Source organism: Colobus angolensis, unplaced genomic scaffold (assembly GCF_000951035.1).
Source record: "Colobus angolensis palliatus isolate OR3802 unplaced genomic scaffold, Cang.pa_1.0 Scaffold449, whole genome shotgun sequence".
Classification (NCBI taxonomy): Eukaryota; Metazoa; Chordata; class Mammalia; order Primates; family Cercopithecidae; genus Colobus; species Colobus angolensis.
This window is the reverse complement of record NW_012117921.1, coordinates 825,797-852,621: the sequence shown is the minus strand read 5'-3', so window position 1 is coordinate 852,621 and position 26,825 is coordinate 825,797. Positions and strand designations below refer to the sequence as shown.

Genomic DNA, 26,825 nt, shown 5'->3' with positions numbered 1-26,825 from the left:
AGGCTGAGAAAGAAATAAATGATTCCAAAAAGCTTTCATCACTGGGTTTCCAATAGAAACTCCAAGTGGGCCTGAGCAGTTGCAGCTGCCTACTGTACACCACTGTGGTCATCAGCGCCAAACCTGGGGTAATGGTTCCTCTCCTGCTCCCGCTCAGGCTCCCCACCCAGAGCTTCTTAAGGGCAATTGGAGACTTCTTCAATCCACTTTGGATCCTGAGAGTAGAACTCTGTGGGTTTTCACAGTGATTAGTTCTCTAATGCTGGCCCTGTTTCCATAGAGACCCTATAAATAGAGGAACGTTGGCGACCTAGGCTGGCAAAGGCTCAGGGTGACCCAGTCACCCCACTGAACCCTCACAGCCAAACTGTTGGTAGGGCAGAAGGAGTTTCAAACCCAGGTAGGAGGAAGGGCTATGCAGTCAGCTGCCAGATGGGATAATTAGCTATAGATTAATGTGACTTTAAGCTTTCCTGGGATTTGTGGAGAACACGGGGACCTGTAAAAATTAGAAACCACTTTTGGTCATTTTTAACCAGATGGTGCCAGTGACACTGTACCCCGAGGCATTTTAGTTTTGGATTTATGCAGCTGTGTTTGCAGATTTTGGAGCAAACTTCCCCTTTGGGGGACCCACACCCAGGGAGAAAGACGGATGAAGCCCAACTGTTCAGAAACCACAGCCTTCTCAGGAAGGATCTTTCAGAAGCCATCTAGTCCTCCCTTTCTTCCTGAAAGGACAATGTCACCCAAGGAGATGGGGTCCTTCCTGCCCTTTCAGATAGTTCCAGGAGAGGGACAGCCAACTCCCCTCACTTCCTTCCCCAGGGCAACTCACCCTGGGAGGCTCTCTTTCCTAACTACCTTCTGGCCAGTTCTGGGGACGGCACTTCTTGCTTTGGCCTTATGGATCATGAAAGCCCTGTTTGTGTCCCACCTCTCGGCTCTCTACTACATGGCTTCATTTGGCCACCAGAATGGTTTCTGGCAGCCAGGGAAAAGCAAAAGTCAATGTGGAAAAGCAAGTGACATTTTAGGAGCTGGAACCTGTTAGTCAGAGCAGGTGGTGCTTTCTGCTGCGTTGGCGGCTAAGTTCCCTTAAGCTAGTCACCATGGTTTTCCTCACTTCTGAAACTTGTAGCTGGTTATGTGTATGTGCTGAGTTTTTTTTTTTTTTTTTTTAACACTTACTGTGTTATGTCAAAACTCCTTAACCATCTCCTCCCTGACACCCACATACAGAAGCGGCCCAGCCCATGCGTCACTTTGCTGTTCCCACCTCGCACCTTATCAGTAAGGAAAAACCCCTTCATTTGGAGCAATCTCCTCTCTCCGCACATTGTTCTTTGACTTCTTTTTTGTTCTTTCCCTCCTGCCTGCCACAGACTTTGATAGACTCCTTGGTCTGCTGGGGCAAAGGTCCTGGGGTCTCCTGGTCACTTTCCTTAGGTTTCCTTCACCTACAGGACAGCTCAGGGACGTGGGAAGTAAAGACTTTATAGTTGAGGGTCTTGTCCTATAACATGGGATGGGCAGATCATGACTACAGTTCAGGGAACCTACCAACCCTTGACCCAGGCATTTTTGTTTTGCTCCTGCCTTTGATACTGTTATGGGACGCATGCAAATACCCTATCTGCTTTAGTCTTGAAATCAGTGTATGGGGCCGGGCGTGGTGGCTCATGCCTGTTATCTCAGCACTTTGGGAGGCCGAGGTGGGCGGATCACCTGAGGTCAGGAGTTTGAGACCAGCCTGGCCAACATGGTGAAACCCCATCTCTACTAAAAACAAAAAAATTAGCCAGGTGTGGTGGTACACACCTGTAGTCCCAGCTCCTCGGGAGGCTGAGGCAGGAGAAGTGCTTGAACCTGGGAGGTGGAGGTTGCAGTGAGCCAAGCTCACACCATTGCACTCCAGCCTGGGCAACAGAGCGAGACCCTGTCTCAAAAAAAAAAGAAAAGAAAAGAAAAGAAAAAAAAAAGAAATTGGTGTATGGGCCCATGAAGGTAAATTCAATTAGAAGTTGGTTTCTCTGTGTGGCTTGGATGAGCCACTTAGCTATGCTGTGCTTCCGCTTCTTCATCTGCAAAATAGACTGATGCTATGATGTCTCACATTTCTAGCTCCTGAGATTAGGCTAGTATCAGATTATAATGACAGTATACATCGGAATGCACTTTGCAAAATGCTGTTGTATAAATTTTAAAAGCAAATTGACCAAAGATTTTAGGCTCCAAGGCAATATGGCAGACATTGGTGGCTGCCATAGCTCTCCCTGGCACCTCCACCGGCCTCCCAGGGATAGGGGAGAGGAAGTGCCTCAGAACTCTAGGACCTCTGCTGAAGTCTTTAGAAGGGAAACTCTTTCTGCCTGAGTGGATCCTCAGTGTTGGAGAAGCCAGTTTCGGAATGGAGGGAAAAGAGGAAGGGACCTGGAATAGAATGCTAGAAAGACAATCTGTATTATGGAATGTGACGATTTGGCAGAGGCAGCTGGGCAAATGCTAGAGCCAGCTGGCCCCATCACAGTACCTGGAGGGAGGTCTCACATCAGCTTGGGCCTGGGGAAGAGGGAGGTGCCCTGGCGAGTCCCTGTTCTGGAGACTGCAGGATCTAGCCCATTCCAAGTCCATGGCAGAGTTGACATCTTGGTTCTTCCCAGCACAGACTCAGGTGAGCCTTGTGATCCTGCCTCAAGCTGGCCCCCAGGGGATGGTAACTCCTGTGGGAAAACCTGGCATTGTGTAACTTAGCATCTCGAGGGCCGCCCCAGAATTCAGTTCTTGAGAGGGAATCGTGGTAGCCTTAATTTCCTCATCTCTAAAAGGAGATGTTCCAGTTGTTGGTTTTGTTACTATTTAGGAAAACCAGATGGGATAATGCAGGATACAAGGCTTCTTTAAAATGAAAAACCGTTAGTTCGTGATGAGTTGTGATGATGTAATTTATCTGGTCTGTAAAATGGGTGATGTAAGGGCCTCACCTACTTTGAAGATTCTGGGGATGCTCAAATGAGGTGAAAAATGAAAATCCTAAAATTTTACACAAATACATAATAGTGTAGTTGTTTGTATCCAGCTGTAAGTGCAGCCATCTGCACAAACTCAAGGCTGAGTTGTAAAGTAACCTAAGAGTGGGGTCAGCTCATTCAGAGGATGTCAGGTTGCTTTTTCTTGGTTTCTACATGGTCTAGATTTTCTGCTCTGTAAGGTTGTTTCTAAGGGAAAAAAAAGAAAATCCAGTCTGTGTAATTTTTTGGAACATTTTTTAAATGATTGAGGCTGCCTGGTAAGATTGTAGGTTGTTCATCACAGGAAATCCTGCTATGGCTCATTGAGTCCCACATGGCTGGGTCCTGAGTTTTCCTCTAAGGAGCTGCAGAATGTGAGGTGTCTCCTGGTCCTCCAAGTCTCACCCCTCCTCCCAACGGCTCCAAAGCTCTCACAGAGGGCTCAGCCTGGCCAGATAAGCCGTCCCCTGACAGAAGCAGCTGTCTGGAATTATCCCACAGGTGCTCGCCCTGGCAGGCCATCCAGCTGCCCCTCTGGGAGCAGTCTTGCCGGAGGAGCAGCTGGAGAATCTCAGCGACAGGGCTGAGAGGAAAGGCTGTGGCCAGGGCAGCACCAGGTTGCAGGGCCTCTGTGGGTCTAAGGGGAAAGACACTCATTTGGATAGCTTGTTCTGATGTGTATGCTAAAGAATTGGTCACGTTACTGACTATGTCACAAGGTTTGCTCATAGAAGTAAAGTTTATTTCATTGCCAACCGTATCAGGAATGAGATTGGCTGCAAATAACAGAAAATCATGCTAGAGTTGTGTAGACAAAGATGGGTTTATTTCATGCAACAAGAATCCCAGGATAGATGTTCACAGCTGGTTTGGTGGCTTCATAGACTTTCAAGTTCCCAGGACTGTCCCTTGGGCTCCCCCATCTGTGTGCAGGCCCTCATCATCAACCATGTCACCTTGTGGTTGCAGAATGGCCACTGCATCTCCAGGCACTACATTCCTATTCCAGATGGGAAAATGTGGAAAGGACCAGTGCCTTTATCAGGAAAGCAAAAGTGTTCCCAGAAACTCACCTTGCTTTTTGTTGACCCAAACTGTCATGTGGCTACTCCTAGCTGCAAGGGAGTCTGATGAAGCAGGAATTTTTAGCAAGGTGAGTTAAGTCCTTGCAGTTTGGTTGGTAAGAAAGAAAGAGAAGGCCGGGCGCGGTGGCTCAAGCCTGTAATCCCAGCACTTTGGGAGGCCGAGACGGGCGGATCATGAGGTCAGGAGATCGAGACCATCCTGGCTAACACGGTGAAACCCTGTCTCTACTAAAAATACAAAAAACTAGCCGGGCGAGGTGGTGGGCGCCTGTAGTCCCAGCTACTCCGGAGGCTGGGGCAGGAGAATGGCGTAAACCCGGGAGGCGGAGCTTGCAGTGAGCTGAGATCCGGCCACCGCACTCCAGCCCGGGTGACAGAGCAAGACTCCACCTCAAAAAAAAAAAAAAAAAAAAAAGAAAGAAAGAGAAATAGATATTGGGTAGGCAGTTAGCAGTGTCTGCTACAACAGTATAACCTGATTGTATGACCCTGATTTTCCTGGGGGAATGTTGGAATTGGGCATCTTTGGAAATCAATGCTTGGTGGCCTGAAAGAGCTGGTACAGCTTGAAGGGATGTCTAACTTGGAAGGAGGGAAGGACTGGGGGTGGGGGTATCAATCTAGAGGGATACAACCCCATGAGCCAAGTGCTACCTATGTATGCCATTAAGCCTCAGACTGAAGCCCTGAGAGCATCATTCCTAGAAACTCTGAATCTACATTTTGATTGGGAATGTCCTGTGGAAAACCATGGGGGCACATCTCTTTGGGAATGAAAGGATGGGTCTGGGTTGCCACCTTTTTGCAAAGTGACCTTTTATGCATGACATGCCATCTATAGAGATCTTCCAGGTTCAGATGGCTGCATTAGCTATGCCAGTCCACCAAGGACAGACCCTTCACCTTCACCCCACACTGACTAGGCAATCAAGAGCTTTCCACTCACCAGGTTTCTTCATCTCTCCCCCTTCAGAAAATCCAGCAACTGTCAGAGGGCTCCATGTTTGGCCACGGTCTGAAGCACCTGTTCCACAGCCGCCGTCGGTCTCGGGAAAGGGAGCATCAGATGTCTCAGGATTCCCAGCAGCAGCAGCAGCAGCAGCAGCAGGGTATGTCTGACCATGACTCCCCAGATGAGAAGGAGCGCTCTCCGGAGATGCACCGCGTCTCCTACGCCATGTCCCTGCACGATCTGCCTGCCCGGCCCACTGCCTTCAACCGTGTGCTGCAGCAGATCCGGTCCCGGCCCTCCATCAAGCGGGGTGCCAGCCTGCACAGCAGCAGTGGGGGCGGCAGCAGCGGGAGCAGCAGCCGGCGCACCAAGAGTAGCTCCCTGGAGCCCCAGCGTGGCAGCCCTCACCTGCTGCGGAAGGCCCCCCAGGACAGCAGCCTGGCCGCCATCCTGCACCAGCACCAGTGCCGTCCCCGCTCTTCCTCCACCACCGACACTGCTCTTCTGCTGGCCGATGGCAGCAACGTGTACCTCCTGGCTGAGGAGGCCGAAGGCATCGGGGACAAGGTGAGGTGGGCCTTCTGGGGCAGGGGGAGACTCAAAGGCAAGGGCCATCTGCTGAGGGGCCTTGAGATCTGGGGAGCTGAACCGGGGGCCCTGCCTGGCAGATCCTGACACCCTGCTGCCTGCAGAGTTATCTGCCTTGGTTAAAGGAGTCAGATATGACTAGGCCAAAAACAAGAGATGATTCCCAGGATGGCTAATTTTTGTTTCCTCAGGGTTTTGTTTTTCAAAATTGTGTTTTGTTCATACTGGTATTAATGTTGACTTGTTTTCCTTAAATGGGCTATCAAGAAGCAATATGTATAGTAGTTTAAAGCATAGACTGGAAGCAACACTGGTTCTGCCAGTTACTCAGTTAACCTCTTTATGCTTGTGTCACCAGTTGGAAATGAGGATAGTAATAGTACAGTTGTAGGACTAAATGAGTGGATACATATAACATACTTGGAATAGAGCCTGGACTAGTATCATCTTTACTATTGGCACCAACCAAAGAAGATAGGGAATCCATGAAGGGTGATTTGGGAAGGAGAAAAGCTAGTGTGGCACTTCATGAATTTATATATTCGTTCTTTTATTCATGTAACAAGTATCTATTGAATTCTTATTTTGTGCTACAAGAATGAACAAGCCAGTGTTGCTGTCCTTGTGGAGCTCACTCTAGGGGGGGACGAGTGGGTGAATGAACAGAGAGATGGGAGCTGCTGTGGGAGCTTCAAGGGAGAGGGCACTTGAGGAGAGAGCGAGGAGCTGGCAAAGACCTGTTTGAGGAAACCATTGAGCTGAATCTTAAATAATTTAGCCAGGCAAGAACTGGGAGAGGGGAAGGGGGAAGGGAGGGCATAGGATGTATGTACAAAAGCACACAAGCTGGTGCTGGGGGCTACTGGGGCTTCATTATGGCCAGAGCATCTAGCACTTTTAGGGATTGACAGGTAGGCAGAGGCCACATCACAAAAGGCCTTGCCATGTTGAGTCTGGGAATAGTGTGAAGCTATCAAGGGGTGCTAGGCAGGAAACTGGCAGGACGAGGTCCCTCTAGGTCTCAATATAAAGAGTAGATTGGGGCAGGCACGTGACTCACACTTGTAATCCCAGAACTTTGGGAGGCCGAGGTGGGTGGATCACTTGAGGTCAGGAGTTCAAGATCACTATGGCCAACATGGTGAAACCCCGTCTCTACTAAAAGTACAAAAATTAACCAGGCATGGTGGTGGGCGACTGTAATCCCAGCCACTCGGGAGGCTGAGGCAGGAGAATTGCTTGGACCTGGGAGGCGGAGGTTGCAGTGAGCCAAGATCAAGCCACTGCACTCCAGCCTGGGCGACAGAGCAAGACTCAGTCTCAAAAAAAATAAACATATAAAGAGAAATAAAAGAAATGAGGGACTTCTCTAGTTGAGGAATCACAGGAGAAGGAGCGTGTTTTGAGGGGAAGGTGATGAGTTCAGTTTTGAACCTGTTGAGTTGCAAGTGCCTTTGGGAGCTGTCCAGCTAGGGAGGACCAGCTGGTAATTGGGTCTGTGGGGTAGGGTCCTGGGCCCTGGCCAGTGCTCTGGGAGCTGGCACTGAGGTTGAAATCATGGGTATGGGTGAGGTCTTCAAAGGAGGATGTGTCGAATGAGAAGGAGGCCGTGGACAGATCCAACTGACATATAAGTGACAGGCCAAGCACCAGGAGCCTGTGAGAGAGCAGTCAGATGGATAGAAGTAAACTTGCAGCAAAACAAAAGAAAAATGAGCTTGAAGGAGGAGGAAGTAATCAGAGTGAAATGCATAGAAGGGGCAGGTCACATCTGGGTTTGGAAATGTGCACAGGCAGTAGCAAGCAGTGGCTGTCATTGGGAACCATGACCTAAAGCCAGCTTCTGTGGATTAAGGAGACGGTGGAAGTGGAGGCAGGTGTGTAGCTTGGCTGGGAAGAAGGAGGGCATCAGGTGGAGGCAGTCTGGTTTTGTTGGTTTTTTTGAGTCGGGAAGCACCTGAGCCCACCTCCATGTTGACTGGAGAGGGCCCTATTAGGGAGAGACGGAAGATAGCAGTAAGGAAGGGGAATTCTCACTGGGGTGAGGTCAGTGAGTAGATGAAAGGGTGTGAGATCCAGATGTCAGCATGGTCCTTGGTCACAAAGAGTCACCTCTGGGAGGCAGAAATGAATTCTTACTTTGTTTTTATTTTCTATGGGGGAAGAAACCAAAGGTGCATCTGTTTATTGAGAATAGTAGGGGTGACGGGAAGGGCTGGCTTGAGAAGGGCAGTAAAGTTTTGGCTTGGGGCAGAGCAAGGCTCTGAGCAGGAACTCTCGGGTGACCTGTCTGGTGTTGTAGAGGCTCCTAATTTGTGCTGGCAGCACCTTAGTGATTGCAAATTGTTTTCTCTGTAGTGGTCCTAGCCAGAGGGTAGGAACAGAGCTGAACGATTATCTGGCTAATCCAGGGTTGGGGGTTGCTGGGATGGCATGTAAGGGCGACAAAGGAGTTGGGGGTTTGGGTCAGAGAATGCTCAAAGGGTTGGACCTTGAAACCTTGGCTAGCAGAGAAGGAGGTGGGGATAGGAGAAGGCTGATGAATGTGGAGAAAAGGAGATGGGGGTACTGAGGGAGTGAGGGAGCAGGTATGTTAAGAATAAAGAGGAGTGAGAGATAGGAGAGGGCATTGGAGTTTACGATTTGGGGGATGGGATAGGGAAGACAAAGGTCCGAGTATACTCATAGAGCATGACAAACAAGGAATGAATGGAAAGATAATTTGCAGTGGCAAGAGCTGAGAGGCTAGGTTGTGGGATGGGCTGTCCACATGACATGGAGATGCCCCCTAGGACAGTGGTCAGAAAGGAGGGCAGCAGGTAGCTTTGATGACTGGAGGGTGGGGTAGAAGAGTGCAATGGCAGGGACCTCAAAGGAGCCCGGGCTGAAGCAACACTGAGTACAGTAGAATGCTGGTCCCATCTCCAGAGGGCACAAAATGAGGGAGGAAGAGGAAGAAAAAAAATCACTGCGATTAATGCGGGCTCCAGGGCAAGTGGAGCTGCAGTAAGAGCCTGCAGGGGCCCAAGTGCCTGACTGTGGGCAGGAGGCAGCTTGTTTGTTGTGGAAGGAGGAGTCTGGAAGGTCCAGTGGGAGGCCAGATGAAAGAGAAGACAGCTCAAGTGGAAATGAAAGAAGGAGACCTGATGGAAGACCAAACAATTCTACATTTGGGGCATGTGAGGCCCCGTGGGTTTTCCAGCGTCAAAGTCCCAAGGGAAACTCGGATATAAAGTTGTTTTTACCTTGGATGATCACCAGAGCAGATCCATCTCCACATATAGTTTTAACTTGTTCTCTCATCAACACAGACTGTTTCTCAAGTTCTTGTGCATGCTGACATTTGAAAATGTTTGGATGTTCATTCATTCAACAAGCATTTGTGTACATGCCGTGTGCCTGGCACTGTGTAGCAGCTCGGGTTTGGTTTTGTACTTTTCCGACGTAGAAAGTGCTTTTGTAGACATTGTTTCGTGAATTCCTTAAAGCAATCCTGTGAGATAGCTAAGCCAGGTGAAGATACCCCAATTTTTTTTTTTTTAATTTTGAGACAGAGTCTTGCTTTGTCACCCATCTCTGCTCACTGCAACCTCCGCCTCCTGGATTCAAGTGATTCTTCTGCCTCAGCCTCCTGAGTAGCTGGGATTATAGATGCCCACCACCTCGCCTGCCTAATTTTTGTATTTTTAGTAGAGATGGGGTTTCACCATGTTGGCCAGGCTGGTCTCAAACTCCTGACCTCAGGTGATCCGGCTTTCCTCAGCCTCCTAAAGTGCTGTAAACTGGGTGTGAGCAGGGCATCTGGTTCAGAAGCTGTCCAACTACTCTGGGGGTGGGGCAGAGTAGCTGGATTCTGGATTGGTTTCAAAGATCAAGCCACAAAGGTTTCTGATGATTCTATGTGGCGTGACAGAAAGAGAGAAGTCAAATGTGGTTCACAGATTTGCGGCCTGGCAGCCAGAAAGAAGAAATGGCCAATAACTGAGTCAAGGAAGATGGCAAATGAAATGAGTACCTGGCAAGGGGTGTGAGGTGGGGAGGCAGAAATCAGAGCTACGTTTGGGGTACCTTCAGTTTGAAATGGCTATTAAACGTCCACGTGGAAATGCCAAATAAGCAGTCAGCTGTACGAGTCTGGAGTTCTGGGGAGAGATCCAAGCTAGAGGCATAAATTTGGGAGTTGTCAGCATATAGATAGTATTTAAAATGATGGGACTGAACCATTTGCAAGCCTAGCCTCCAGTGGGGAGAAGTCTGTTCTCAGAGTGAGGAGCTCTGCACGCGTTGGCTAAAAGGGTGGCGTGGCTTTGTGAAATTGAGAGCTGGAGGAGCCCAGCAGAATGAACCAGGTTGTTCAGCCCTTAATGAGCAGACACTCTGCGTGTAGAGGCAGCCAGGCCCACCTCTCATGGGTGAGTCAATGAATACATTTTAAAAATCAAATTAGAAAAACCCTGTCAAGCAGGAGTCTCTGGTATGCAGCTATTTTATGAGGAGGGAAACCGTGAACCTTGCTGTCTTTGGTTGTCTAGGGCTCCCATGAAGACCTCCTGAGCAGGGGGAAGATGTTGGGGTGGGCAGTGGGCACTGACAGAAGCTGGTGAAAGACTAGATGTTTGCAGGGGCCTGGGGGAAGCTGGACCTGGGGGAAGCATTAGCTGGGAGCTTCTCTGTGGGGCTCTGCCATGTGGCTCACCATGCCTGAGATATCCAGATGGGAGGGAGGAACTCTTTTTTTGCTGCTTATGGAAGACAAGACCCAGAGACTTTGGGTGACCTGATGAGGGGACAGTTCTCTGGGGTCAGGGTGATAATGGGGGAAATGGTTGTTCTTGTGACTATTTTATATCCTTCTTTAGAACCCTCAGCTTTGTTAGGTGTATGACCTGGTTGATCTTTATAACATACCTGTGAAGTTGGCAGAGCAGGTGTTATCTCCATTTTACAGATGAATAGACTAAGGCCTAGGGGAATCAAGAGACTGCTTGTCTATGGCACCCAGCTAGGTCTTGGCAGGGAGACAAGGGATCCTAGTCTGTACCCAAGACTCATCTGAGAGGTGACATCACTGAACCCAGCTGGGGACCATTTTATGCAAAGTCTGTGGAGAGCAGGTTTGCCTCAGCCCGAGGGGGATGATTTTATCTCTTGGTTGCTGTTTCCCCTTGAGTAACCTAGATTTCCTGACCTGGAGCTATCCTTCCAGGAATGGGTGTGGCCCTGGGGATCTGAGGAGAGAAAGGTGCTTCCCTGTCACAGAGGAAAAGGGTCTTCCAGCCATCAGTAAACCCTGCTCTGTCAGCTGACTCCCCCACACCCAGAGGCCCTGGGCTGGTGTGAGAAGCAGTAGTGGTTTTGCCCTGATCTCTGGGCATGAATAGGAGGTATTCTTCTCTCCCTAGTAAACACAGCCCCACATGCTCTCTGCAAGATCCCTGGCGGTTACTAGCATCTATTTTTAATTCATAAGCCTCCCCCACTCCGCACACCCCCTGCCATTGTTTAGAACTCACCAGCTGGCTTTCGGACCAGAGCAGCCCTGTTGGGGTTGAGTTACCGAAACACCCTAGAGGCAGCTAAAGTTCCTCAGCTGTCCTGGAGAGGCTCACCCTAGCCCCACCCCAAGAAAGTAGGGGACCTCAAGCCCCAAGGGGAGCAGGGTGTGATGGGGGACAGACAGGGGCTCACGGTCCAGGGAAGCAGCTCAGCCTTGGTGATAGTAATTTGGCTGTTGGTTGTTCCTGCTAGATCCACTTAGTTGTCTTTCAAGTTGTGCCTTCAATTGCTTTCCTGTTTAAAAACAAAAACAAAACATTGTTGGCTGGGTGCTTGGCTCCTGCCTGTAATCCTAGCACTTTGGGAGGCCGAGATGGGTGGATCACTTGAGCCCAGGAATTTGAGACCAGCCTGGGCAACATAGTCAGACCCCATCTCTACAAAAAGAATTAAAATATTAGCCGGGTGTGGTAGCATGCACCTGTAGTCCCAGCTGCTTGGGAGGCTGAGGTGGAAGGATCACTTGAGCCCGCGAGGTTGAAGCTGCAGTCAGGCATGACTGTACCACTGCACTCCAGCCTGGGTGACAGATTGAGACCCTATCTCCATTTTAAAAAATCATCATCTCAGCCTCGCCATTCTGCTTTCTAGTATGTATGTGACACAGAAAAGTAACTGCTGTCTCTGTCTTAGATTTGTAAAGTGGGGAAAAAATTGTCATCAGTTGTGGGTGCACTTGGGCATTGGCAGGTGATTAGAGAGTACAGGTTTTCCATCTGTGTGTTGCCTTAACCTCTGGGAGGCACGTGCCCTGGAGACTAGAGAGGGAACCACTGGTTATACATCCAGTGGAGATGGAGTTGAGCCATCTGGCTCCTCAGAAAACAGATAGGGTCCCCACCCTCTTCTCCCTCCTCTTCTTTTTTTTTTTTTTCTTTTTTCTTTTTTTCTTTAACAGCAGTTCCTGGAAAATGTAGTGTCAGAGGGTTGTATTCCCCTTCTGTCATCTCTCCCAGGCCTGGTTAGGCATCAGTCCCCTCTCGCCTTGTTCAGAACCTCACCCCAGCTGACCCCTGGGCTTGTGCATGGAGTGTCAGGAAGGGGATGCAGCGCAGGAGTGCTGGGTTTACAGCCAGCCAGCTCCTGACTGTGTCCTGCTCACCCCTTCCCCTCCTGCAGTGTGGCTGAGAAGCAGCATGGGGCAGAGCCGGGAGGGCTTCTGGACAGCTTCGGGAGACTGTGGAGGTGCTGGGGACAGGACTTTATGACAGGCCCTGCTTTGAGAGCAGGCAGGAAGGAAGAGAGGGCCAAGATCTCCCCACTCATGCTGCAGGTAAAGTGAGGAGGGTGGAGAGATGACAATGTCCTGACTGGATGCTTCCCTGTGGCCTCATGGAGGTGTTATCTCCAGGCTCCAGACAGGGAAACCAGTGGAGTTCAGCCCATCACCTAAGCCAGAGCAGACTCTGAATGCCCTGTGCTCTCCGTCCACTCCCACACCGGATTTATCCAACAAGATTTCTTCTCTGCCCCAGCATAAATAAGCACCCCTGTTTACTCTGAAGGATGGTGAGTGAGGGGCCCCCCCAACCCCTGGCTCTTGCCAAGAAGACAGATCTTGGCAGCTGTCCAGGGGCCCTGGTTTGTTTATGTCTGGGAGTCTGCTGGTTCAGAGGTGGGTGGGGCGGGCTCTGCTGAGAGAGGTTTCCAAACATGACCACTTAGCCAGCTGGCCATGCGGGCGCCCGATGTATCTGAACTTGCAGGCCAGGTTGCATGGGAGGCTGAAGGGGCCCAGATGGGCCACACTCTGCATGTTCACACGAATGCATCCACCTTCTGAGTCACACCACCATGCAGGTACATGCGCCAGCCTCTGCTGGCCTGCCCTCCCTCACACCCAGGAGTGGTGGAGGGCAACTGCCTCCTCTGTTCCCCTCGCCCATCCCATCTCATCTCTTCTGCCCTTCTTTCTTCCTCTCTGCATGGAAAGGTCCTTTGGGCAGAGGGAGAGCCAGAGGCAGCCAGACCAGCAGTCTCAGAGGAGCCTTTCAAGGCCGTGCCTGTGCTGCCAGTGGCTTGCCAGGCCAAGGCAGGGCAGCTGTGTGATTTGCCATGAATTGCTGCTCCCTGTCTCAGTGACTCAAAGCCCCTATTCCCCAGAGGCTTTGGGGTCCCAGCACAGCTGTATATCTTCTTGTGCCTGGAGATCTGAGAAGTTTCTTCCTTTAGTCTGATTTGAATTCCTCATGTTCAGGTGAAGCCCCTTGCCTTGTAGGGGTCCTGTCCAATTAGGAGAGGGGCCCAAAGTGAGGACTCTGTGTCTGACCTAAAGCTCTGACACCAGACATCATAAGCTACAGCATCCTCTTGACTTTTCAGACAGAATCAGACAGCAAGTAACTGGCCTCCAGAATTAGCCTTTATGCATCTTTTCCCCACTAACACCCACTGACTTTCTTTCTAGATTGAAAATATCGGCTGGGCGCAGTGGCTCATGCCTGTAATCCTAGCACTTTGGGAGGCCAAGGCGGGCGTATCACCTGAGGTCAGGCATTCGAGACCACCCTGGCCAACATGTGGAAACCCTGTCTCTACTAAAAATACAAAAATTAGCCGGGTGTGGTGGTGGGCATCTGTAACCCAAGCTACTGAAGAGGCTGAGGCAGGAGGATTGCTTGAACCCGGAAAGTAGAGATTGCAGTGAGCCCAGATCGCACCATTACACTCCAGATTGGGCAACAAGAGCAAAACTCAGTCTCAGAAAAAGAAAAGAAACAAAAGAAAATATCCAGTATTCTCCAGATTAGCTCTGGCATCTGGGAGTACAGAAATTGCCAGGATACGGGGGGCAAAATTAGATAACTTCCGAGTTACCTAGCCAAGATGTGAGGTCATGCCTTGTTGATGCCTTTGTCCCCAAGCTCAGGTGAAAACTTGGTGAGAAATAAGCTGTCTGTCTGCAGACACAGGTGGGAGAGGCCAGCCAGATATCTGCCTGGGCTCTCCAAGGCTGCCCAAGGGGAAGGTGTGCTCACGGTTCAGGTGTCAGACCCCGATGCCAGAGCTGGTAGCAGTCAGCAAGAGTAGCTGTCATCGAGTTCCAGACGGTGAGGAGCCGGCGCTTATGATGTGGGCTGGGTCATGGGAGTTGGCTCAGGTCTCCCCGGCTACCCAGCACATTCTTCCCTGGATCTGCCACATCCCTGAGATGAGAAACGTGACCCCAGTCCCCTCTGGTGCCAGATGAGGCAATGGAAATACAGTATCATTAACCTGATCCCTGCTTCTGCCTGTCCTTTTCAAAGGCACATTTTGGGCTTTCTCTTTATACCCCACAGAGCAGAGGGCTCTGAAATAGAAGCAAAAATGAATGTACACACCCCATTGCATTCCTTCTAGGCTCCTAGGAAATCAGAAGCTCCCCTGAGCTACAGTAGGGAGTTGGGGGAAGTGAGTGTCATTTCTGGGGACAGTAGCGTTTCCTACCTCTCTTCTCTGTCTGGGGACAGGCTCTTGGACCCCAGCCCATTTCCCGAACCTTTCAGAGGCCAACCTAGAGGCCTCCTGCCTCCTGCTGCTTTTGTCCTCTTTGATCCCCTCCAGATCTGATTCTGGGAGTTCTCATCCTTCCTTTTCCTTTCCTCTTCCTTACAGTTCTCCAGATACCCCACCACTGGGACCCTAGAACTGGGCTAGTGTCCATAACTAGTGAATAATTTAGCAGGCTCAGCAGGAGCTAAATCAGACCCAAGGTGATACTGTGACCAGGAGGCCTCCTCTGGGCAGCTGGAAAGGCGAATCCTGCCCTGGAAAGACAAGTGCTCTGTAACATTAACTTCATTATATAAGGTTTCTTCATTGCCTGAGAAGGTAGCTTCAGATCCAAATATAATCTGGGCCCCATGCCTGTCCACTGACTTCTCAGGGGCTCAATGGCTTATGGGCATGCCCCCCAAGAGGTGCCACTCCTGTCCTTTTGAAAGCCTTCCTGGCATCAACAGTCAGCTGAACAGCAAGCTACAGTTTGCAGAATGCATTCACACACATTTCTCGTTTAGTCACATCAGCTCATGGTATGCTCTGAGCCCTTGAGTCAGCAGGAGCACACTAGAATTCAGTGTTTCAATCCTCTGCTTTTAGAAAGGAATGATTCCAAATTATTCCTGGCAAGCAGGATGGGGTAGAGGGTGCTCTGCTCCCTAAAAAAGTTGCCCAAAAAGGAAATGTGGCTTCCTCTCTAGGTCACTTTCTCTCAGGCCTGTTCCCAGTAAAGCCTCCTCCAGGGCAAGTGACTGTAAAGGCATGAAATCATCCATCTTTCCTACCTGCCGGGTACAGATTTTGATTTGCCTAAAAGTGACCCAAGTAAGTGGTTCTGTTCACTGTCCAACATCTGGGCTCATGTCTGTGCCCAAGAAGGACTACCTAAACAGGAGTGTCTGTGGCATTAGATGGGCAGAGGACCAGCAGGAGAGATGGCATGCTCCCTCCCTGGAAGCAGCTGAAAGGTGCCCTGGTGTGTGCATGTGGATGCTGCCCTGCATCTTCCTCCACTCTGACCTGATCTGTCTGCTTTCTCAGCTCACACAGCTGTGCCTATCCATGTACTCCTAGGAAGCCTGCCCACCTTGGTTGCTGCCGTTCACGCTGAAGAATATTGTCCTTCCTCTCGCATTTCCCTGGGGGTTAGCAGAGCTCTTTGGTCATGTGTGTTTCTAAGAAGATGCACCTTCTGGCTGGGTTGAAAGTGAATACTTGGGGAGAGAACCTCTGAATAATGACCACTTTGCAAACCTCCATTTCCAAGCAGGCTTGGTGAGCATAAAAGAAGTTGCCAGCCTTTCAAAGAAGAATCCTCACTGGGAGATTTTCACCGCACATTTAGGGCCTGAGATTTTTTTAAGGCCTCACCTTGTATTCTAAGCTACTAAATGTAGCTGCTTTTCAGCGTGGTTCTTTCCTCCTAAAGCCTATGACTTCTCCAGTTTCCCACCCTTCAAAATGTGTGGTTTGTGATTTTTTTTTTAAGAGAAAGAAAAGTAGGCCAGGTGCAGTGGCTCATGCCTGTAATCCCAGTGATTTGGGAGGCCGAGGCAGGAGGATCACTTGAGGACAGAAGTTCGAGGCCAGCCTGGGCAGCATAGTGAGACCTTGTCTCTCTTAAAAAATAGTAATAAAAAAAAATAACTAGCTGAGTGTGGTGACATGCACATGTAGTCCCAGCCACTTGGGAAGCTGAGGCAGAGGATCGCTTGAGCCCCCAGAGTTTGAGGCTGCAGTGAACCATGATCACACCACTACACTCCAGCTTAGGGGAAAGAATGAGACCCTCTCTCTAAAAGAAAAAGCAAGAAAAATAAGATGATTTTAAAAGGGCAGCAGGGAGAGAATAACAACAAGGCAAAGGAAGAGAAAATAAAAAATCTAAGATTTAAAGATTTAAAGAGTACTAAAGAAAGAAGAGGCATGGCATAAAAATTAAGGGAAGAGGAGGAAGGATATAGAAGAAAAAAATAAACTAAGGGGAACCCAGTAAAAGGGCTGAGACCTTCCAGACGTGCAGAGAGAAGAGCCTGTGCCCGGGACCTGGGCTTCCTTCCAGTCCACCCTTCTAAGATGACAAGAGCCCATCTGTCACCCCTGCCTCAGGCTTAACTTGGATGGGTGGAAAAAGTGAAGCCAGAGACCCCCTACCACAGCTCAGCTGCCCATCCTGTGAATTGATAGTGACCACTCTCTGTCACTGAGATGTGGCCTCCATCTCTGCCAGGCCAGAGAGGAGGCAGCCCAGGGGTGTCCAAGACTGATCAGGAAGTGCAGGGGATGCGGCTTACTCCACAGCTCCTTTTCTTTGCAAAAGAAGAGCTGCTTTGCGACTGGTGTCCTTTCAGAGCCCGCTGCTTTAGTGCCCTTGGCAGCTTTTCCCAGGTGTGCCTGCCAGTCTCTTAACTTTGCTCCCGATGGCAGCTACTTCTTGACTTTTTCTGTTTCAGACCAAGTCTTCCAGGTACTATCTGGAATACTGTGGTTTGTGTATGCATGTGCACATATACCCATGGTGAGGGAGCTTCAGGACCAGTCACCGATTTCAATAAAACTTAGAAAGTGTCATGTGTTTGCACGAGGGTCCTGGGAGATAATGGTCCTGTGTACCATTTGCAGCTAGGAGAAGTGAGACTCAGTTGCACAGAGTCTCCAAGGCTTGGCTCATTCACCCTCTCCTCCATCTCCTGATGCCACTGGTCTCACTCTGTAAGGCCGCCTCACCCAGGCTGCTGCTTTGTAGTTGCTCCTGCCTCCTTGCAGTTGTGAAGTGGCACGGACAGAACATGGAAGCTGCATAGCTAGCAAGTGGCAGGGTGAGGATTTAGACCAGGTCTTCTGACTCCCAGGCACTCTGTGGGCCACTGAAAGGCTCATCCAGTGCCCAGCGAGCCCAGCACATCTTCCTGCCAGACACATTCACCTTAATCCCCTCTCTTTACACCGTCCTCCCATCACATTTGTGGAAAGAGTCTCAGCGCCTATAGTGACTTGACCAAGGTCACTCAGAAAGCATGGAAGTAAGTCTCGCACCCAGGGCTCTACAGGGCCTTTCCCACCATGCCACCATGCTTTGGGCTGTCTGTTCCCCACCTCCACCACAGGAAGCTCTGCGTCCTTGGCAGATTTGGGAACACGTCTCATGTATAAAGACAACAGCAGGTTCAGAAAAGCATTGCTCTCCTGCTAAATTGCCGGGCCCCCTGGTTCCTGTTTGCTACTTTTCTCCTAGCAGACTATTTGTTCCCTCCTGACCCCCTGTTTTCCTGCTGTTCAGTTATTGTGCTGATGGGTAAGCCGCTCTTGGATTGGAGCTAAAACCTCCCGTTAGGGAACTACGAGGTGCCCGTGTTGGGGGCACCTATCCCCAGTTTATTTTGGTGGTGCAACGTGGCCTTGCAGGAAACTCTTTCTGTTGCTTCTGAGCCCTCCTGATCCCAGGAAGCACAGAGAGACCTACCATGCAGAATGAACCCCAGGGCTCTCAGCTCACTCGGCCCCTCCCCACCGTCTCCTGCTGCCACTGCCTTCTCTTCCTTTTCCTCTGCTTAATAAGAAGAAGTTAAAAATCTTAGCTTGGGCTGGGCATGGGCTTACATGGGCTCACACCTGTAATCCCAGCACTTTGGGAGGCCAAGGCAGGCGGATCACAGGGTCAAGAGATCGATACCATCCTGGCCAACATGGTGAAACCCCGTCTCTCTACTAAAAATAGAAAAATTAGCTGGGCGTGGTGGTGCGCGCCTGTGGTCCCAGCTACTCGGGAGGCTGAGGCAGGAGAATCGGTTGAACCCAGGAGGTGGAGGTTGCAGTGAGCCGTGATCACATCAATGCACTGCAGCCTGGTGACAGAGCAAAACTCCGTCTCAAAAAGTAAAAAAAAAAAAAAAAAAAGAAGGGGTATCTTGAGTATGAGAAGACCAAGCTGTCTTTGTTGCTACCTGAGACAGAACTGCAGTGGCCAGACTGCCTTTCATGGCAGCTAAATGAGATAGATCATTTCATCATTCTACCATGTCAGTGTTGAGGGAGGATCGGTCTTATGCTAGGCACAGCGAAGGGTCCAGATGAACATAAGATCTGATCCCTGCCTTATCATTTAATAGGGGCATAAGACCTATTTACAAATAACCCTTATGCAAGAACAGTGCTTGGTGCCAACATATGAAGTCAAGATCCAGTACCATAGGAAGGGGATCGTTTCCAGAAGTAGGGGAACTGCCAGAAGTGTTCCCTGGCCCTACAGGTCAGAACTGGCCCCAGAAATTGGGACCTATGTAATATGCTTTGCCAGGCTTCTGTGCTCACAAACCCCAAGTCATCAGCCAACCACAAATATTTGTATAGTTTCCATGAGCCCAGGGTATGAGGACTCCTGATCTTGGTGATTTTGGCTGCAAGCCCTGGCACTGGCTCCCAGAGATAGCACTGGGCCCTTATCTCTTTACACCTTCTTGAATTTGGGACTACCCAATCAACGTGCCGCATGTTGACCATCATTATTTAAGCCCGGAGTCCCTCACCAGGCTCAAGTGGGTGCAGAATTCACGTCTTTCTGAACAGTTCTGCTGTGGGAAGCTGCCATTAGAGAGATCCAGAAGGCCCCAGGACTCAGCGGGCCACTCACTTACCCAGCTCACTGCTCATTGTCCTCAATTGTGGACCTCTGTCTCCCTCTGCTGGCCACTCACAGAATTTCCTGCTGGGACTGTCGAGATGAAGTCCAAGGAGGAAGAAACTGCTGTGAGTTTGCCATCTGTGTTTTATCTTGGGTGTTTTTGCCAGGGCAATGCTGGCGGAGACTGGGAAGCAGAAGCTAGTGCAGAAGTGGCCATTGGTGTCCAGGGCAGAGACTGGATTTCTGGGACAGGATCTCAGGGCAGAAGAATTTCCCTGGTGAGGCTGGCTGCTGTCAGCTTCCTCCAGGTGGTTATTGGAGTAGAGAAACTGCCTTGGAAGTGATGGTGCCTTAAGCCAACAGGCAGGGCAGCAGGGAGAGGAGGAGAGGACTCTGGCTGGTGCTGGCTGTGTTAGGATCTGCTGGGGAGCCCCCCTCCAGGCGACAGTCTTTTTGGCTTTGGAGAGCTCTTCCCTGTCCTGGAAGGCTGGCTGGGAGGCTCACTTCCATTCCGAATCCATGAGACTGCTCTGTTTGTGAGAGGAGCTTCTGATCACGGGAGGCATTTCTGTGAGATGGGAGGGGCAAGGTGGAGTGCTTGTCTTCTGGGTGGTTGAAGGATGCAAGTGCATCCTGTCATGTGTCCTCGTGCACATCCCTTTCAACTTCCCTTGTCCCCCCGCCACCCCTCCTCATTGGTGTCTGTCATACCTGGGCATCCTTATGCACATAACTCACAGTGGAACAGCTGGACTTGGGGAGGGGCATCTCATCAGAGCTTGGTCCTCCCGTGCTCGGTGATCCTCCATGTCTCCTGCCAGATGGGAAGGAGCAGCCCTTGAGCCCCAGGGGAGGGGGAAAGCTCCCAGAGCAATCCGCCCCTAATCCCCAGGCTGTGCCTCAGTCTGGAGATGGCGGCTGCAGAGCCTGGGAGCTCAGGCACACCTGCTCGCAGGCCCCGGCTTCCTGGAGCAAGCCCAGTGCTGCCCAGGGTCTGTGACCCCGGGGGCCCGACGCACTCCACAGACAGCTGGGGCCTCAGAGCTCCGGGCACCTCGTCGCCAGCACGGCTTCGGGAAACAGTGCCCACACAGGTGAGGCCCCTGGTGGGTGGAAGGAGAGAATTTCACTGGGTGGGGTGGAGTTGGGGGATGGAGAAAGGCCTATTCTGCAGTTAGTCAGGTGGGCTCTGCTTACACTCCAGTCTCTCAGGGAGCTCTCCTCCAGGTATAGAGAACTGTTTGTGGGTAGGAGAAGGGAAGAGCCTTAGGCTGCCAAATGCTGGGAGAGCCCCTGGGGCTGGGTGTGGGCGCCCTGTGCAGGAGGGCAGGTGAACTCTGGCAGAGATGCCTCTAGAAGCCGTGGCTGTGTGGCACTTCTGGGGCCCAGGCACCTTATTAAGTGGAGGGGTGTTCCTGGTTGTGGTCACTTCTGTCTATGGAGAAACAGTGACAGGGATGGGGATTGTGAAAGTTCAGTGAGTGCTGACCCCAGGGAGACACTGGGGGAGGCCATAAGGAGTAAAATGGGGACTGAGAGTTTTTAGGGAATTCAGAGGATGGAGAATGGAGAAGACTTGAATATGAGAGGGCAGCTCAGGGCTCCAACTGGGATCTGTGGGTGTGAGGAGACAAGGAGGGTGCAGGACATTTACTGGACAAAAGTGCTTTGTTCTCCACAGGGCAGATGCTGAGTGGAGGATGTAGTTTTCATCAGAACTGAGGGGTGGCCCTAATGGAAGGGGCTAGAAGCCAGGGGTTAGAAGAGAAGGGGTGTCTCCACCAGGACAAGAGAGTAGCTCTTAGGGTCAGGGCAGAAGGAAGAACTTGCTGGCTACAGGAGGTGGCAGGTGGAAGCCTCTACCTGGTGTCAGCTGGTAATAGGCAGCTGGCTCTGCGCGGCCTGGAGATGAGCAGGTGCTGCCTGAAAGGATGAGTGAGTGACTTTTCCTGTCTCTCGGTAGTTTGCACCTGAAATCCCCTTGTAGTAGAGCGAGAGGCCTTTTAAAGCTACTGAGGGCATGCTCTGCCCCTCGAATCCCCCATGTGGCAGCTGGGGCCTTTCTACGGGGGTTTTGTCACCCCGCTGTGCCCCTGGCGAAGTGACTCAGGTCCATACTGCCCCACATGTGCCCCATTCAGTATCTAAGCACGTGGTGCCTGCCCGCTTGAGAAAAGCCGCTTAGGCTTCCAGGCACCAATTAAACCGATAGGTAGGCTCTTTCTCCACCCCCACCCCTTCGCCCACCTGGGAGCACCCGGGTCAGCTGTGATGACACATCAGAGCTGGAGTGAGCAGCTTCCTGTGCCCACGTATCCTCACCAGGAAGGCAGAGAGCCACCAGCTCCACGGGGCTATTCCTGCTGAGTTGAGAAAATGGAATGGGGGAAGCCTCGGACTTCAGGACCAAGGGTTGGAATAATTTTTCCAGCCTGCTCTTGCTGGAATGTTGGGTTGGTACGGGAAATGACAGGTTCCTTCTCTCCCAGCTTTACTGTAAGGTCACATGCCCTCTTCGGGTTGGAGGATTTTAGCTGGCCATAGGCTTTCCTCTCCATCCTAGTCCGGTTGACCTCCCCTTCCATCTGGGAATGAGGAGAAAAAGGGAATCTGAGCGTTCTTTATCCTGAGAGGGCCACTGAAATCAGAGTCACGGGGCAGCAGTCAGCAGATTGAAGCATCTCTGCTGAGTCACCCAGGCCTGCCAGCCCTGGGGCCACACTCGCCTGCTGGGCTCTGACCCACTGGAAGCCCAGGCCTTGCTCCCAGGAGCGGTGTTCTGCATGGGCCTCGGCCTGCTTGTCTAGACCCATAGACCAGCCAGGGTTGACACCTGACTCCATTGTCAGGATGACTGGGCTGCCCTGCTTTCCTAAAGGGAAGCATAGGAACCCTCAAAGCTTTTTCTTTGTGTGTGTTTTTTTTTTTTTTCCATCTAAGAGTGACCTTATATTGTCTTTCCAACTCCTTAGCAGTTGGTAACACGAGAAGGCTCCTTCCTCCCTGTCAGCCTGCTGTGGGGACCCTAATGGGGGTTCTTTGTGAGTCTGGGAAGGGGCTGCCTGCCTCAGAAGGAGGAGGGTCAGAGGCGCAGATCTCTCGTGCAGCTGGGAGCACAGGTAGGGAGCACGTGTTCCTTGCAAGTGGCAGCTGTTTCTGTGGTCCATCTTGAAAACTGCTTTAATGCATTTACATTATGAAGAAAGAGAACCACGAGTCCCATTTCCCAGTTTACATAGCTAGTGCCCTTCCCCTCCCTCCACAGAGCTTCACTTAAGCCTGGATACTTTCTGTCCCAACAGTGTCTACTGTGTGCCTCCCAGATCTCAGGGATCCAGGCTGCTGGGCTAGTGTGTGAGAGGAAGCACCGGTGTCCTGTGTCCAGGGCCGGGTTGACACGAGGACACTGAGTTCAGGCCCTGGGAGGAGGTGGGAGCCCCAGGAAGGCCATGGGAGCCAGGGCTGGGAAGCCGTGATCCGGCAGCTCCTTATAATCTGGCAGAGAGCCTAATCCAGCTTCATTTAGTGTTGTGAAAGGGGCCAGGGAGGTGAGTCCAGAGTGCCACCAACGCCATGTGGAGGGGAGCCCCCAGGTGTGCATGGGCTGAGGGTAGGTCTCACTGGAGCAGGAAGAGGAATAGGGAAAGTTGGGTCTTGGACACTTGAGAGAACATCCCAGCTGTGGCTCATCCAGACATTCATCAGCACTTCTTAGCCCCCAGCCTTTGTGTAGAGCAAGATGTATGGCCCTGACTGGTAGGATCCCTGAGCACGGGGCATTCTGGTGTGGTTGGATCATGGAAGAAGCATGACTCTCCCTCCACAGTTCTCCTCTTAGAGCTTGCCCAGCCCATTCACAGGGATTAATCTGGAGTCAGGTACCTGTGGAATGGCCAGCCTGTCTCAGGCAGGAGGGGGTTGGGTGAGGAGGTCATGGCGTGGGGGCCACAACTCCAGGTGTGGTGCTGGTGGCCGGGCATGGATAGACAGCTGGGTGGCATGGACCAAACAGGACTCTGATGGCTTGGAGAGAGGCACAGTGGTGCCTGTGTAGCCCACCTGTGCCCTGCTTTGGGCTGGGGAACCTTGGACATTTCTGCCTGCTGGTGACTGGGGGTTGAGTAATCTGTCCTGGTCTTCTTTTTAGTCAACCAGCTGCATGACAGGGGGATTAGGAATGTGTCAGGAAGAGCTGCTGCTCTACTAAACCTGACATGGTGAGCTGAAGGACCCGGAGATCCTCCTGCAGACCCACTCTGTAATGGGACAGCAGTGGGAGCTGCGGCCCAGGCCAGTGGAAGACCCTGGCCGTCCACACCCAGTTGTTGAAACATCACTTCCATCTAGTTCCTAAACATTTTCAGCACCCCCAAGGAAACCCTGTACCCATTAAGCTGTCACTCCCCATTCCTTCCCCCACGCTCACCCGAGCCCCCTGGCAATACTAATCAGCTTTCTGTCTCTGTGGATTTAACTATTCCGGATATTTCATATAATGGAATCATTCATTATATGGCCTTTCTTGTCTGGTTTCTTTCACTTAGCCTAATGTTTTTGAGGTTCACCCATGTTGGAGCATTATCAGCACTTTGTTTCTTTTTTTTTTTTTTTGAGATTGAGTTTTGCTCTTCTTGCCCAGGCTGGAGTACAATGAAACGATCTCGGCTCACCACAACCTCCGCCTCCCAGGTTCAAGCGATTCTCCTGCCTCAGCCTCCTGAGTAGCTGAGATTACAGGCATGCACCACCATGCCCGGCTAATTTTTTGTGTGTTTTTAGTACAGATGGGGTTTCTCCATGTTGGTCAGGCTGGTCTTGAACTCCCAACCTCAGGTGATCTGCCCGCCTCAGCCTCCCAAAGTGCTGGGATTACAGGAGTGAACCACCACGCCCAGCCCCGGCACTTTGTTTCTTTTATGGCCGAATAGTATTTCGTTACAAAACATACCACATTTTGTTGACCCATTCATCAGTTAATGGACCTCTGAGTTATGTCCCCCTTTTGGCTATTGTGAATATTGCTGCTGTGAGCATTTGTGTACAAATCAGTGTTGAATACTCATTTTCAATTCTTTCAGGAATTGAAAATATCTAGGAGTGGAATTGCTGGGTCATAAAGTAATTCTATGTTAATTTTTTTAGGAACTCCCAAACTATTTTCCACATCAGCTGTGCCATTTTAGGTACATTGCACAAAGCTTCCAATTTCTGCACATGTTCACCAACACTTATTCCTTTTTTTTTTTGAAGCAGGGTCTCACTCTGTTGCCCAGGCTGGAGTGCGGTGGTGTGTGAGTTCATAACCCACTGCAGCCTCGAACTCCTGGACTCAAGCCATCCTCCTGCCTCAGCTTCCTGAGTAGCTGGGACTATAGGCACACAGCACCACACCTGGCTGTCTTTTTATTTTTTGTAGACAGGTCTTGCCGTGTTGCCCAGGCTAGTCTCAAACTCCTGGGCTCAAGCAATTTTCCCATTTTGGCCTCCAAAAGTGCTGGGACCACAGGTGTGAGCAGCTGTGTGCAGCCCACTTACTTCCTTTTTAAACATTACTAGGGTCTGGGCTTGGTGACTCGTGCCTGTGGTCCCAGGTACTTAGGAGGCTGTGGTGGGAGGATTGCTTAAGCCTGGGACGTCCAGGCTACAATGAGCCATGATCATGCCATTGCACTCCAGCCCAGGCCACAGAGTGAGAACCTGTCTCAAAAAATATATGTATATATTATAGTCATTCTAAGGGTGTGAAGTGTCTCTTAATTTGTTCGTATTTGTTTCTAAGCACCTGCTTTAGGCCCTTTACTCAGTGTTTCATCTCCTCATCGTGATAGCTCTCAGCTGGTAAGTGACGGAGCCAGGATCTAAATCAGTGCCCAACTCCAACTTTGAAGCCCTTTCCTTTACATTCCGCAGGCCCTGTATCCTGTCTCATCGCTGGTCTTTTTGGCAAATCTTTTTCCTTTTCTCACCCTCTGACCTGTTCCACCACTCTGAACAGCTTTCTCATCTTTTTCTTGTTCACTAATTTTCTTTCCTTTGTTAAAGCATAATCCCTCTTTGTACCTCTCCCTGTCTGCCAGTTTCTTGGCTCTGTTTACCTTGGTTGCCCTCTCTCCATCAAGTCCTGAAAGGGAGCTGTCACCCTGGGTACATGTCTGCCGCGGAAGGCAGGGCATGGAGAGCTCCCCACCTTCCTCAGACACGCCAGCTCCCTCCACGGGGAAGGAGAGCAAAGTGATGTTTTGTGATTGGAGACCGAACAGCAGATCCCACGCATTGTAAACCTCTGTGAAGGGTAGGAAAAAGCTGGTGTCCTGCTGCAGGACTCCCAGGCTGGAATCTTGACCCAGGGGTAGAGAAGAGGGGCTGGCAAGAGGACCAGGATCCCAGCTCAAGGCCACTCCACACACCAGGCCCAGGAATGTCTCTTCTCATTCGTGGGGATTTCCCAGCCAGCTCCAACTCTGCTTCTCAGAGTTGTAACTAGACAGCACAGCCTCTCAGGGATCTGGAGGTCTTGGGTTCCCTCCAGCGATAGGGGCAGGGACTAAAGATCCTGGAGGGGAAGGATGGGGGGATGTCTGCTGTTTCCTGTTAGCGTGCAGGATGTTTCCCTTGTTCTCCAAACTGAAATAACCTTTCCTGGGTTTGGTCAGCCTGTGTGTGAAGAGGGCAGATCCGAGTGAGATAAATGTGAGGTTTACCCCAGAGATAGGCTACCCCATCCTTGATTTGAGGAGTGTGTCAGTGCAGTCTGGGGCTCCAGGCAAACTGCCTACATCCCTGTGTCCTTCTTTGCATCCCTGATGGGTGGGGTGGGGACTGTGATCTAAGGAGGAGGCTGGTGTTGGGGAGAAGCTCTTAGATGCTTTCCTGAGGTTGGGCTCCAGGCTACAAGCACGGATGAGCTCAGTCTCAATTAGGATCTTGTGGTGAGTCCATAGTAAAAGTCTCCGGTTGGCACGGGGAGTTATTGAAGGGAGTTAATTCAGATGGAAGTGGTTGCCGAGGTGTTCCAGCCTTAAAAGCAAAAACCACAAACAGGATCTTGGTATCTCCCACAGAGTGTTCCCTCAAGCACCTCCCACCACCTCCCACAACACACACAAACCTCTTCTCTCTCTTGTTCTCAGGTTTGCACACATGCATGCAGGTACACGCACACACCCCTAAGCACGAGAGGGGGCTGGGTGGGCAAAGGAAGTCTGCATGGAGACCAGTAAGATTAAGGGTTATCTCCAGTGAGGAAGGCCGGAGATGTCACCGTGATAAGTCTTCAGAGGTGATTTTAAATGCTGTGGCCAATATTTGGACATTTCTAAGGATTTGCACGCCCCTCAGATGTGGAGAAGGCAGGATGGGGCTGGGGAGAACTCCTTTCTTTTTCCTTGCTCTCGCAGGGTGTAAAAGCCTACAGTCTGGCCAAGCGCAGCATGGCTCAGTCCTGTAATCCCAGCAATTTAGGAGGCCAAGGCAAGAGGATCGCTTAAGCGCAGAAGTTTGAGACCAGCCTGGACAACATGGCAAAACCC

At 51.0% G+C, this 26,825-nt stretch overlaps 1 protein-coding gene across 5 annotated transcripts in view; it reads left to right on the top strand.

The window, feature by feature from the left end:
• Positions 1 to 26,825, top strand: part of TMCC2 (transmembrane and coiled-coil domain family 2) — a 45,027-nt gene that overhangs the window by 8,750 nt on the left and 9,452 nt on the right. For 2 of the 5 annotated variants that reach the window (XM_011957746.1, XM_011957747.1), the window contains exon 2: positions 5,070 to 5,615. In XM_011957746.1, the coding sequence (XP_011813136.1) occupies positions 5,070 to 5,615 (546 nt within the window). Of the gene's footprint in view, positions 1 to 5,069; positions 5,616 to 9,852; positions 10,049 to 19,214; positions 19,422 to 20,205; positions 20,391 to 26,825 lie in introns of those variants that run through there. The other 3 variants (XM_011957749.1, XM_011957750.1, XM_011957748.1) reach the window with 3 other exon arrangements.